Genomic DNA, 14238 nt, shown 5'->3' with positions numbered 1-14238 from the left:
TACTTTATAGACACTTGCGTTATTCTTCAGTAGGGGCTTTTCCAATAACTCACCCCTACTCAGCGCCAGTGTATATTTTGGGAGCGTAACACAGAGGCTCCACTCCCGAAAATCCCGCAATCCCCATCAGATCCGAAGCGAAAGTGGCCAAGAGTAGACGTGTCTCCTCCGTGTTTCGAGACATAAGAGAGCGCGCGCCCAGGATCATCGCGCAATCTAGGCTTTGTGAAACCATGGGCATCGTCGTCTTGGTGGTGTCCCGTTTGGATTGATTTTTGCTTTCCATCGTTGGATCTCCGTAAGTTCTAGGGGTGATTCTGTTCCGTTTTGTGGCAAGTGTATTCAAATGGGGGGAAATTTCGATCCGAAACATATGTTCCAAACGCGAGTATGAGACGAATTTCGCTGTCGTCGTGGAATATCGATTTATGCGTTGCTCGAGTGCTTGCAGCTCTTATCGCCATTGTGGCGATTCAGGAAAATGTGCGGATTGAAGTTTTCCCCTAAACTCATCTAATCACGCTGCATATCTACATGCTGTAAATCATGAAGAGACATAAATTCATTAATATCGGAATTTGTTTCTGTCCCCCCTCCACTTCCTAACGATGTGCCACGCGAACAGAGTGCTACCAGCAACATAGGAGTGAAAATTCTCCCCCCAGCAACAACGAGAGGCGGAAGTAAGCAGCGAAAAGTGTTGAAGCAGGCAGCCTCGCGATGGGCAGCCTACGACGACGGGATGATGGTGCGGTGGCAGCTGGTGGTTGTGGTTTGATTCTGCTGTTTGTGCTGCTCTGTGGGGCAGTTGGTTCGGTTCGAGCCATGTCCCATGGATTGGTGCCAAGAATATTACCTCGCGAGGCCGAGCTGCTCAATAGCAACTTTTTCCAGCGGATGCGGGAGATGATCATGGAGCGGGCCTACGAGGATGCACTGAACGAGGTGCCGAACGAAGGGGTGAGTTAATTTGGTTAACGTATGTATAGAGGGAAGGGTTGGATATTTTGGCTGTGAAACAATTTCCGGCATCTGCCAGTATTGGGAAATTGTACTGTCATTTCTCAATAGTGGTGCAACCATATGTATAGGAATTCAAATCCTTTTCACTCGATATCCTTGAAGTTTCTCTGATGTTCATCCTTATTATTTTTTCGATAGCATATTCACAAATTTGACAAGCTCATGGAGACGCATGGCTGTTTTTGTTCTTAGAAAACCGTCTTAGCAGACTACCAATCCCAAGTAGCAACATTAATTTTATAGCGTTCTTGAACAGTTCTGCAATCCCTGTGCTGCCTACCCAAGCAACACACATGTTATAATAAAGTTACGACAGCGCAAGTTTTGGTTGTATAGAAGTTTATTTGACGTAATTCTAACATTTTGTTGAAATTACGTAAAATGAACTTCAATACAACCAAACCTTGCGCTGTCGGAACTTTTATACAACATGTGTGTTGCTTGGGTATTATCGCATATCAGCCCCATATTTGCTGGGTTTCATATTCATATAGAACAGTTATGCGATCATAGGTAGTGTGCTTTACATAAAACTGAGGAGGTTCATACTAGAGACGGTCTTGAGGTAGTTTCAGGAGCTTGGTTCAGGATTTCGAAGGGTCGAAGGTGCTTCAGGGGAAGAGGGTTTAAGGGTTTTTCAGAGGCATTTTAGAAATTTTTAGAGGACATTTACCCAAGCAACACGACTTGATTCAAAGCCAGTACCAGCAACATCAGTGCAATTCATTCACTGTTCAAATTGAGGACAACAGAACACAATTGCTTCTTCTTTGAAACGCAAAAAGCGCAAATTTTAAATCGTTATGCAACTTAAACTAGTGGGAATGATAAAAAAATGAAAAAATACCCAAGCAGCACCTGCAACATAATCCAAAATGTGGTTTTCTATGCTTTGGTCTAAAAAAGTTGCAATAAAAGCGCACGCAACTTCCATCTTGTCAGTTGAGTTGCATTTAAGGACTGTTCAATTTATAAAACGGACAACTTGCTTGTGCGATATCTTTTTTATTTTTCAATAAAATCATTATCAGTTTTTTGCATAACTTTCTATAGCTATTCTCAAATGTAGGAAAAATATAATATTAAGCAAAATGTTCTTTATTGTGTAACTGAAGCAATTTTCGTAAAACACCAATAAAAACCCATTTCCATTGATGCAGATTTTCGGCTCTAGCGAATCTTGTTATTATTTATTTTGAACAAAGTTGGTCCTATATAGGTCCTATACAATAACATATGTTATTGTACACCTTTTTTAATAATAACCGAGTGTTAAGTTTTTATTTCCAACATCATTGTTATGCAAAATTTGCATTAGGTTGCATGGTTATTTGAAAGAACCTTCAGAGAACTCGAACCATGGACACCAGGAGTATTAACCACTCACCTTACATACTACACCAGAAGCTCTGTGAAAGATTTGCTGCTCAATGCACCATAAAAGCCACTGAAGTTACGCGTTACTTCATTGTACCGCCTTTGCCACAAGTTAGAAAGCTGTCAAAATGAAAAGACGCGCAAGTTTTCCGCAACACATTTGGAACCTAATCTGAACAAACAAACCAGAGTAAGATGTTTCATGTGTGTTACATAGCACATTTAATGCAAGCTGACTGTATTGCCACTTGTGAGGAATATGTAAGCTCCGCCTCCATAAATCGATGTTAAATACGATGTTATTTGTAATTCCTATGAAACAAAGCTGCAACTTAACGATATTCGGAGTTAAAATGCAAATCAACTGACAAGATGGAAGTTGCGTGCGCTTTTATTACAACTTTTTTAGACCAAAGCATAGAAAACCACATTTTGGATGATGTTGCAGGTGCTGCTTGGGTAGGGGGTTCCGGAGGATTAACAGGGGCGTTTTCGGGGGTTTCGGAGAGTCTCATGCAGGGATGCCATAATATGGCATTTATCTGTATTATACAGATTTATGAGCATCAGTACAGATTGCGTTTTATATGAAATACAGATTTTTGAGGTATAAGGCTAGTTATTTTTTGTGTGGGATACAGATTTTTCTTCTAAATTTTGTATGGGATACAGATTTTTGGAAAAAGTGATACAGATTTTTCAAAAAATCATCTGGCATCCCTGGTCTCATGTGTGTTACATGAGGTCCGAATGGGGTTTTAGGTGGTTTTTGGAGGCATTTCAGAAAGTTTCAGAAAACTTTTAGGGGGTTCGGAGGCGTTACAGGGGTATTTTCGGGAGATTTGTAGGGTGTCAGGTGTGTTACATGGAGTCCAAGAGGATGTTTTTCTTAGGCGTTACAGGGGCGTTTTCCTTTCATTTTCGGTTTCTGCATTCACATAACAAAAAATGTTGCGTGCCAATGCTTTGAAATAAGCACATTCTGTTTATAATGACACAATATTCATTTAATTGTGTGCGTTGTCACAATCGCAACAAAAGTGATTCAAAATTAAATCCTTATTTAGTCTATGGCATGGCAGATTTCTTCTGTTCTTTATTTAAGTCATTCTTAAAATTGGCATTTTTTTGGTGTGTGCAACAGTTTTTGGGTTTCGGGAACAGTAGGTTGTTGGCCTAAGGTCTGCTATCCACCGTGGTGGGGCTGCCACCTTCCCGGGTAGCACACTTGTTATACACAAGAATTTGTAACCTTCATATGATTAAATTTGGTCATATAAGAGCTACTTACTGACTCATGGAAAATATGTTTGCTACTAAGGTTAGATATAGCTCCCGGTGGAGGAGCATTTCATACACTGCCACAGGGTGCCAGAACAGACGCTGTTGAGCCACACCTCCTTGGTGAACAAACGCTCGGGACGTACCTTCTCAATCTAGCTGATACCAGGCTGCACTACCAGCTAAGCACGCAACTCTTAGCTAGTGGTATTTGTCATTGCTTGAGCCGTGGAAGCATGAGAAAGGAACGTATTGTGAGGACCAGAACAATGTTGGACACTCTCCTTATCAACTCACTGTTTTACAGCCCAGAGACATTTCCGAGGGTTTTCTAGGGTCTCAGGTGTGTTACAAGGGGTCCGAGGAGGTTTCCAGGGGTTTTTGTAGACATTTCAGGAAGTTTCAAAGCATTTTTTTAAGGAATTCCGGAGGCGTTACAGGTGCTTTTGGTGGAGTATCTGAGGGTCTCAGGTGTGTTACATAGTTTTTGGTTGCATTTCAGAGGATTTCGATTACACTTGTAGATCCGATGACCTATACTCAAGGGAGCAAATCTATTACTTACTTGATACTTGATGGGCTACAGCCCGTAGCGGTGAGTCTACGCCGAATGAAGCATTCGCCTTCACTGGTCTCGCGTCTCGGTCCTGGACCAATCACTTCCAGTCACCCTGAACGTTTGGAGCCCTTAGGTCCTCCTCAACTGCAAAAAACAACGTGTGCACGGCCTACCACGAAGCCGACGGCCCCTTCCTGGTTATCTGCTGTATATGGTCTTAGCTTGTCGTTCCTCCGGCATACGAGCTACGTGCCCAGCACACCGCAGCCTGCCGTGTTTTATTCGCTTCACTATATTCATCTCTTTATATACTTGGTACAATTCGTGGTTCATGCGACGCCGCCAGATGCCGACCTCCAGTTTTCCGCCGAGTATTACTTTACGTTCAAAGACTCCAGTAGCACTTTACGTTCAAAGACTCCAAAGGATCTCCGATCTCAACGTCCACGATTCATGGCCGTATAGCCGTCATAGCGACCGGAAGTATCAGAGTATTGTATAACGCGAGTTTTGTCTTCGTTTGCAGCCTACGGGACTTCAGCTGGTTTCGCAGACCGAAAAAGGCCTGATTCGCAGCTGCAATCTGTCTTTTCACCTCGCGGGTAACATCATTATCGCACGTTACTAGAGTACCAAGATAAACAAATTCGTCCACAACGTCAAACTTTTCACCACCTAGCACCACTTCGTCACCACTACCACCACGGCCGGACCGACTTTGACCACCAGCAATCATGTACTAAATTGTACTTGGTCTTCGTGGTGTTGATCGTTAGTCCAATCCTCACATCCTCCCTTTTAAAAGGTATGAACGTCTCTTCCACGGCCCGACAGTCGATCCCGATGATATCATCCGCGAAGCCCAGGAGCATATGCGGCCTCGCGACAATGGTTCCGCTCCTTTGCACACCAGCTCTCCTTTATCGCTCCTTCCAGCGCGATGTTGAACAGTAAGTTCGAAAGAACATCGCCCTGCTTCAGCCCGTCTAAGGTTACGAACGAAGACGAAATTTCATCCGCAACCTGTACCCTTCAGGTATCAGTAAGTCGGCTCCAGAGGCACGTACACTTGATTTCTAACCGTCAAGCGTCGCTCGAATCAGTCTAATCAGCTTCGCCGGAAAATCATGCTCGATCATAGTCTGCCATAACTCGTTTCTTTTCATTGAATCGTACGCCGCCTTCAAATAAAAAAAAAAACAGATGATAGATCTGCAAGTTGTACAACCGAAATTTATCGAGAATCTGTCGCAGGGTGAACATCTGATCCGTCATTGACCGGCCCTCACGAAAACCCGCCTGATATTCGCCGAAGAAGGACTTCTCAATCGGTCTCAGCCTGTTAAACAGAATTCCGGAAAAAAAATTGTACGCTGAATTGAAAAGTATTATTCCTCTGTAATTCGCGCACTCCAGTCGATGCCCTTTTTTGTATAGAGGGCAAATGAGACCATCCAACCAACTAGTAGGTAGTTCTTCCTCTTCCCATATATTCAATATAATACGGTGTAAGAGTTGATACAGCTGCTCACTACCGTGCATGAGAAGTTTGATCGGGTGTTCGTCCTTCCCAGAAGCCTTATTGTTCTTCAGCCTTCTAATGGCTTTCTTGACTTCGTCTAGCGTTGGAGGTTCCACAGATTGTCCGTCGTCGTCGATTCGAATTCCGTCTGTCGCTCTTCGATTCCCACCGTTCAACTACTCCTCGAAGTGCTCTCTCCACCTGGCAGCCACCATTGTTTTGTCTGTCAGCAACCTCCGCATATCATTCTGCTCCATACTTTCTTGCGCCTGAGCAATCACATTTTCCTCATGGTGTTTTTTTCCTTCTGCGGTGGATTCATTTTTCGGCTGCTCTCGCTTCCCTATATCGCTCCCTGCTCTGCCGGGTCCCAGATACCAGCATCCGGCTTCTGGCGACATTCTTCTCATCCGTTACCATCTAACACTCCTCATCGAACCTAGGTCGTCTTTGAGCAGTGCCTATCCCCTCCCGCGCTGCCGAACTCATCGCTCCGTGGATAGGCAGTCGCATATTATCGCTCTCGTTGGTTTCACTTATCCGCTTGTCCAGGTTCTGGTGATAGTCAGCTACCATACCGTCTGCTGAAAAACGCTGGATATTGAAAAGCATCGATCGCCGGTTCTTAGAGTCCGACACCGAGCTCGAATCTTACTAAGTACGAGGTGGTGATCTGAGTCCCCTAAAAGTACTTCGCCATTTGGCCATTTTTATTAACCCGTTAACGCCCAAGGTGTCTCACAATTTAATTCTTTAAATAAATTTGTTATTAAAGGTCAAGTTTCAATAAAATAAGCATGATTTGACGAAAAAAATGGAAGTCTATGGTGTAGTTCCAAAAAAAATCTTCATTGTAGGTTCTCAATATCTGATAATTTTCTCGTGTTCTATTTCAACACAACTTCTACGCTATCGTTATATTCTGATCCGTATAGATACAATACAGCTCTCAACAAGTGAGAGAGATGATAACCAGTCAAAAAGAATGGAAAAAGAACTTTTAAATTGGCGTGAAAAAATAACCCGATAAACGCCTAAAAGTATGCAATGCATGATCCTTGTAATTTAATGAAGTTTCAACTGCAGTGTTCAACATTTCTCAATTTTTTTTTAACAAATCAAATAAAGAGTACTTACTATGTGTAGCATAACCAAACGTTAAAATACCGTAGAAAATAGATTTTACACAAATAATGATTTCTAATAAAGTAATTGAGTTTTTCCTTTAGTACCCCACAAATTCTCTTTACGTAATCACCATACGTAAACTTTTCAGAAATTTTGCACGTTTTAAAAAGAAAATCGTGTTAAGTACTGTTTCTTTTAATTTGTCTCCTGACGTATTTTTATCTCAACTATAAGGTCGTCTTTAGTGTCTAGTACCGCCTTCTCGAAGGTACGTGATCAAGCAGCAGTAAAGGAGGTGAAAGTTGCTGCGGTGATCGAAATTATCTGAGGGTGACTGAAGAGAAACAGTTAACCGAAACGTCATAACGTTAAATCAGTAGTTTTCATTGGCTCACCGAGAAACATCAATAAAACAGTTAAATATCAGTTAACTATGATTAACACATCCAATTAATTTAGAATTACGTACGAAATTCTGAAAAACATAACCCTGGGGGAGGGGGGGGGAGAACATTCCAGGTAGAAATCCCTGATGGAATCTCGGGAGATTTACTAAAAAAAATCAGAGAGGCAAACCTGGTAGAATTCTGAGAGAATCACTGCTGAAAGCTTGGTAGGAATGAAATAATCACAGAAGAAATCCCGGGAGGTATTGCTGTATAAATCCCGAGCGAGGATTCCGGCTCGTAGAATGAATTCCATTATGGTTCTCTGAACATGTTGCAACAGATCAGTTTGAAAGTATACTAAAATGAATCTGTTAATTAATTCCATCAGAAATCCATAAAAGAACGGTGGTTAAAATTTCTGAATAAATCTTTTCGGGATTTTCTAAAGCAATTCTGGCATAAATCCCTAAAGTTATTACTGAAGGAATCCCGTAAAGAATACCCGATGGAATCCTTAGAGAGATCATGACAGGAATGCCGGCCAGAAGCTGAGCAGGTATTCCTGCAAGAACCATAGAAGATGTCTCTATGATCTAGAATAGTCTAAAGGAATCTTTGAAGGAATTCCAGCACAAATCCCTGAAGGAATGCAGAAAAGAATAACTAAAAGAATCCTTTCAGGATTTTCCAAAGCAACCCCTGCAAAAATACCTGAAGAGAACTCCGGAGCAATCAGTACAGCAATCTCGTAAGCAATATCTGAAGGAGTCCCGGGAAAAAAAAAACCTGGGAAGATTCTCGAAAGGAATGCCTGAAGAAATCCAGGAAAGAATTCCTGTGGATATCTCGAAAAAACCTCAGCTCATCTAATCTTATCTCAATTATTCACTCTACTCTCTAGCCTTTACCTTACTGTCTTCTTTGCCCGCTATTCCAATCCTCTATCCTACGCTCTATCATAACCTTCAACCCTATCCTCTACCATAACCACTGCCTTATCCTACGGTACGTAATCGTACCGTCTACCCTACTCTCTTCCCTAACCTTTTTCCTATCCTCAACCCTACTCTCTATCCTACCCTCTTCCCTACCGTCTACCCTATCCTCTACCATAACCTTCTACTCCACCCCCTCTACTCTATTCTTCACCCAAACCCTCTACCCGACCGTCTGCTCCATCGATTACCCTACCATCTACCATGACCCTCTACCCTTGTTCTCATAAAGCCCGATCGATAGATACCCATATTGCATGGTCTCATAGCTTAAACTTAGCTAAGGCCGCAATCTTAGATATGGTCCGCCATCTTGGATTTCAAAATGGCGTCAAATATCGATTTTTGACTTCTACACATCAAGCCCGATCGATAGATACCCATATTGCATGATATCATAGCTCAAACTACCATTCCATGGCCACCATCTTGGATATGGTCCGCCATCTTAGATTTCAAAATGGCGTCGAGTATTCATTTTTGAGTTCTACTTATGAAGCCCGATCGATAGATACCCATATTGCATAGTATCCGAAACAGCATTGCCGTTAAAAAGCATATATTCTAGAGTTTTGACCGCCATCTTGGAACCTGAGCCGCCATCTTGAATTCCAATACCCCTACTACCCTCTCCACATCCTAAGGAATGTGTATGCCAAATTTGATTGAAATTTCTTGACGCATTCCAGAGTTATGCCTATGTTCCGGCATCCATATACACATACGTACATACATATTAACATACAAATAGACAAACATAGAAACATATAAACATACAAGCATATAAGCATACAATCATACATACATCGACTTTTGGAGGTATTGGTTAACAATTCTGCCGAAGAAATGAACTATAAATTAAATTAAATTAAATAAATTAAAATTAACCATTGTCAAGATTCCAGGGAAATAATTTTTTTTTTCGCCTTGGAAATGAAGCTCATAGATCATGACAATATGTAATCTTTGCAGCATCGTTTACGCCACCTAGTGAACCAGTCACAAACTATATTGTCCACTATAAGCAAGGTATGGGTGTGGAGAACATCTTCTCTGAAGAAAGTATTCTAAAATTTTGCTTAATTCTGGAGATATTCACATTCAAAGGACTGTCATATTTATAGGACGCTGGGCGTTCGGGGCATCTGTCCTATAAATAGGACGCTGGGCGGAAATGGGTTAACGTCACTTTAAACTATAAAGTTCATTCGTGACGGCCCATCGCCATTTGGGTGTCTCCAGGTGTGTTTGTGGATATTCTTGCGTGCAAAAGATGCTACTAATGGCCATCCCCCTGGCAACAGCAAAGTAAACTAATCTCAGGCCGTTGTCGTTTGTGACGGAGTGAAGGCTCTCCGTACCGATGATAGGACGGAAAAAGTCCTCTCTACCGACCTGCGCGTTGGCGTCACCGATGACAATCTTAACGTCACACGTTTTGGGTCATGTCAAGGCATTCGTAAAACGCATCCTTCACGTCATCGGTTTTGTCGTTGGTCGGCGCATAGGCATTGATCAGGCTGTAATTGAAGAATTTGCCTCGAACCCTCAATACACAAATCCGCTCGTTGATCGGCTTCCACCTCATGACTCGCTTCATCTGTTTCCACAATAGTTTGGATGAACTAGATAACCAAATTAATGTTGCTAAGTTATCGAAATTGTACTCTGAGGCTCTAGTAGCGTAGATTATATTCCGCGAACATTCGCTACAATAAAAATATCCAAATATATACAGATATTGCAACCCTAACTTCAAAGTTCTTCGGGATCCATTTATATGCCAGTGGACACCCCTCTAGCAACACATAGAGATACTCGTAATATTATGAGATGCAACAGACACAATCGTGAAAGAGTTATGCCGATAGAGTGAATAGAAACAACAGTAGTGCCTGTAGACCTTGAAGGTCCTAATTCCAGAATAGTTTGGAAAGCCTGGAATATTCCACGAATGTACCAAAAGCATTATAGTTGTGCACTAAGGCTCCATCAGCAGTATAGACTACATTCCACGATTTTTTTTTATAATTTAAGCATGATACAGTATGTAGATATCGTAACCCAAACTTCATTTCACGGAACGTCAAACTACCACAATATCGAGTTGCTCGTAGCATTGCGAGGTCTAATGGACATCAACGTGACTAAATTTTTTAAACAGAGTGAATTCAGGTGGTGGTAGATCCAGTAGATCTCGAGGAAATGAATTCCAGAGTAGTTTGGATGACCTAGATCACCCAATTCATGCACCATGAATTTTCTAGGGGTGCTTTGAGGTTTTTTGAGTACCGTAGACTGTGTTCTGTGATCATTCGTCGTGTATGAAAATTGGATTAGAATGTTGGATTTGTGACACAAACTTCGGAGTACTTTGCTGCCGTGAATCGCAAGTCAGTCCCATCTGCATTTTGGGCAAAATTGAGTTAATAGCCGTTTTCGATCTTTTTTCGGATGATCTTTCAGCTGCGTGGATAAAAATATATAGTTTGTTCAGTAAAATTGAAAAACAACACCAAGTCAAATTGTCCCATAATGAAATGTAATCGCAAGTCAGTCCCATTACGAACTAGTGTACCCTCCAATACAAAAACTAACATTGTTTTAGCCAGTTTTATATTTTTCACTGTTACGTTTTCACGTTTGAAGCAATGTGTGAAAGTTTCATGATGATCGCAGAAGTTTTCAGTTCATGGCGATTTTTTGAAGTTTCACATAGAAATCGAATTTGAAAACTTCAGAGTCCATTTTCTCAATGCCTACTTTTTGCATATGGGACTGACTTCCGATTCACGGCAGTTTAGAGGTCTTAGAATAGCTCTGAGATGAAAACTTCAACGGACTCTGATGGGTAGTGTCAAGAATCAGTCGAAACTATTGTTGATTGGCAAAACGATGCAATTTGAGCAAAAACATATAGAATTAATAGAAAATCTAAAAAAGACACGGGTGCTAAGAGAGGAGATACCATGCATTTCTTAGCACAATCACCCTTAACTTTAAAAAATAATCCATAAAATGGTTTAAAACAAAAAAAAAAGATATTGCATTTCTATCAAAAGAAAATCGTCCCGGGTGTTTATGGGTTAAAGGAACATTCTCTCTATTTCCCACAGTCACAACCGATGAAGCCAGTCGACACCTCCCACCTGGACAGCCCACCGAAACCCCGTGTGGTCGAAAACTGGCCGATGGTGAGCCACGAGTTCGGCCAAGTCACGGCCGTGTCGATCAACCGCGAGGGCAATCCCGTCATCTTCCATCGGGGACGTCGCGTTTGGAGTGCTGAGTATGTCCGACGACTTTCATAAAAAGCTATGTGTTAAACTTCTTAACTGTTTGCAGGAGCTTCAACGAGACCAACCACTTCCAGCAGATCATGGAGGGTCCGATTGAAGACAGCACGATCCTGACGCTGAGTGCCAAGACCGGCGAGGTGATCGACGAAAGTGGCGGTGGAATCTTCTACATGCCACACGGGATGACAATCGACCGCAATGGGAACATGTGGCTCACGGATGTGGCACTGCACCAGGCGTTCAAGTTCATGCCGAACCATGACTATCCCAGCATCACGATCGGACGTCGCTTTGAGCCAGGTTCTTCCAGAAGCCACCTGTGTAAGCCAACGGCTACGGCCGTGGCCACAACCGGTGAGGTGTTCATCGCCGATGGGTACTGCAACAGTCGAATCTTGAAGTTCAACGCAGCTGGCCGCCTGATCCGGACCATTCCACAGCCGCCGGAGTTTCTATCGTTGCAGGTTCCGCACGGACTGACGCTACTGGAGCATTTGGACCTGATCTGTATAGCCGATCGTGAGAACATGCGAGTGGTTTGTCCGAAGTAAGTACAAATTGTACTTTGTATATTCTAACTTAACTCTACAATATAACTTCTATTGCAGAGCCGGTCTGAAGTCGTCATTCGGCGAGGGAACCCAGGCGGCCACCATCCAGGAACCGGACCTCGGACACGTGTACGACGTGGCGGCCTACGGTGATCTAGTGTACGCCGTCAATGGTCCCACGGCCGATATGATTCCGGTGCGAGGCTTCACCATCGATCCCCGATCGGAGACCATCATCGATCACTGGGGCAAGTTCGAAAATCCGCACTCGATCGCATTCTGCCCGAATGGGTCGGCCATGTACGTCACCGAAATCGGGCCAAACAAGGTGTGGAAGTTCGAACTGGTTTAGGGTGGGCGGGCGTTATTGACAACGTGTGTGAACCGAACGCAACTGTTTGTAGAATTAACTTGAACACAAAGGCGAAAGCCAACACAAATGAGTATATCTTATATTCGTATGAACTGTCTACGCAATTGGTACGTAATAATCAACCAACCTATAAACAACCAACAAAGTCCAGAACTATAAATGAAACGATGCGCGGATAGGTAGCAGAATGGTAACACCAACAGCCATAATGGAACAACTATGAACTGTAACTTCATGAACAGATTCCAGACGTGTTATTGAGCTTTTGAGTTATTTATTGCACAACGTTTTGGGGGTCATCTTTATCTCATCTCAGTTTCGGCTTTTTTATCATTAGCAATTTATTCACCCTAGGTTCGGTTTATGAAACCGAATGATTTATATATCTATTGTGCACTCAGTTGGTGGGTCGTCCTCAGAGACAGGCACACCCCCGTATTGCATTAAGCAACGTTTAATATGCAACGTTAGAGAATTTATGAGTGTTAGACATGTTGCGGTATATATGATACATATTTAGTGGATGTTGCCAGTTTATCTTATCGATTGTATTCTCTTCAAGCAGGAAAACATGAACAAAATATCACAAAAAAAAACTCATGTCGTAGAATGCTGCTAAACTGATAACCAGCAATGTAAAGTAAAACATTTATACGTAGAAACTATAAAATGGGCGTTTTATTTTATACAAATTCACAATCCGTTGCAGTTCATAGCTTAATGATCTCATTCTAACAGCCAATTAAAAGCCACATCATAAGTATATTTGCGGCGAACACTTCAAGCGAAGTTCTGCAGATCAAAGTTGGGCTAGATTTTCACTGTCACGTCGGTTCGTCGGTGATTATAGCTCGTAAATTTGAGACGGTGCCGGAAACGTATGTTGAGCATACGAACAGAGCCGTAGCGTGCGATAGGCCCTCGCCAAGGGCGCCAGCTTCAGAGGGGCGCCGAAAAGGCCTAAAGCTAGAAGGAAACAAGTTTCCTTCAGAAAGCCATTTAGAGATTCCTTAGTAAAATAAATCTATCACATCGATCAGAAAAACTACCATTGATACCTTCCGAAATTATTCCATGCTCACTAGGGATTCCTCCATATATATATTTCTGGTAGAATTCCGGTAGAAAACATATTTTCTTACAGATCTTTTGAGAAATGTTTTGAAATAACTTCAGAACACATCTTTGGTGAAGTTATTGGAAAATTTTGGTGGAGCCTATTAAACTAATCGCCGAAAATTTAGAAAATAGATCATTTGAGGATTCCTGCAAATCCCTAGAACTCAATGAAGTATTTTTAAGAACAAAATTGAGTTGATAAATCCAGAAATTTTTTTGTATAAAAATACTGTAAGATTTGCTGAAGAAAATTATGCATAATTTATGTTATAAATCTGTAATGTTCGTACTAATACTCGTATAAAATAAATACATAAACTTCGGAAAATTGGAAGGTGACCCCAATGAAATTCCAAAAAAATATACGAATGAAAAACATTATAAGAAAACAAAAAAAAATCGTTTCTTAGAAACACTAAGGGCAATTTTTAAGGAAACTTTGAAAAAAAAATGAATAACTACAAACTACCCAACTAACATTTTCAGCGCTATAAGCTTCAGTCATTTGCTTTCTGTTGTGTAACCATCGAGTAAAAGCAGTCAACGCTGAATAAAAGGAAAGCTAGTCAAATATAAAGCATAAGCTAATACACGACTGCAAAACAAGCACCATGCAGCTACC

The 14238-nt window shown here is 41.8% G+C and overlaps 1 protein-coding gene across 2 annotated transcripts; it reads left to right on the top strand.

Annotated features, from left to right (window-relative positions):
* Positions 1–34: 34 nt before the first annotated feature.
* LOC109417982 (peptidyl-alpha-hydroxyglycine alpha-amidating lyase 2) lies at positions 35–13167 on the top strand. 2 transcript variants are annotated; one of them, XM_062853433.1, is made up of 5 exons: positions 35–298; positions 666–960; positions 11391–11563; positions 11620–12120; positions 12182–13167. In XM_062853433.1, the coding sequence occupies exons 2-5, from the start codon at positions 721–723 to the stop codon at positions 12474–12476; spliced, it is 1209 nt and encodes a 402-aa protein (XP_062709417.1). In that variant the 5' UTR covers positions 35–298; positions 666–720; the 3' UTR covers positions 12477–13167. The 2 variants fall into 2 exon arrangements, with proteins under 2 accessions (XP_062709417.1, XP_019547678.1); XM_019692133.3 differs by having other exon boundaries at positions 38–298; positions 626–960.
* The last annotated feature ends 1071 nt before the right edge of the window (positions 13168–14238 follow it).

Source organism: Aedes albopictus, chromosome 2 (genome assembly GCF_035046485.1).
Source record: "Aedes albopictus strain Foshan chromosome 2, AalbF5, whole genome shotgun sequence".
NCBI classification, from domain to species: Eukaryota; Metazoa; Arthropoda; class Insecta; order Diptera; family Culicidae; genus Aedes; species Aedes albopictus.
This window is presented reverse-complemented; position numbering and strand designations above follow the sequence as displayed.

Bases quoted from the DNA above. Each gene is read 5' to 3' on its own strand.
- LOC109417982 (XM_062853433.1), top strand. From the start codon at position 721: ATGGGCAGCCTACGACGACGGGATGATGGTGCGGTGGCAGCTGGTGGT. The intron at 11,564-11,619 runs GTATGTCCGACG...AACTGTTTGCAG, and splicing joins CGTCGCGTTTGGAGTGCTGA to GAGCTTCAACGAGACCAACC. The intron at 12,121-12,181 runs GTAAGTACAAAT...CTTCTATTGCAG, and splicing joins ATGCGAGTGGTTTGTCCGAA to AGCCGGTCTGAAGTCGTCAT.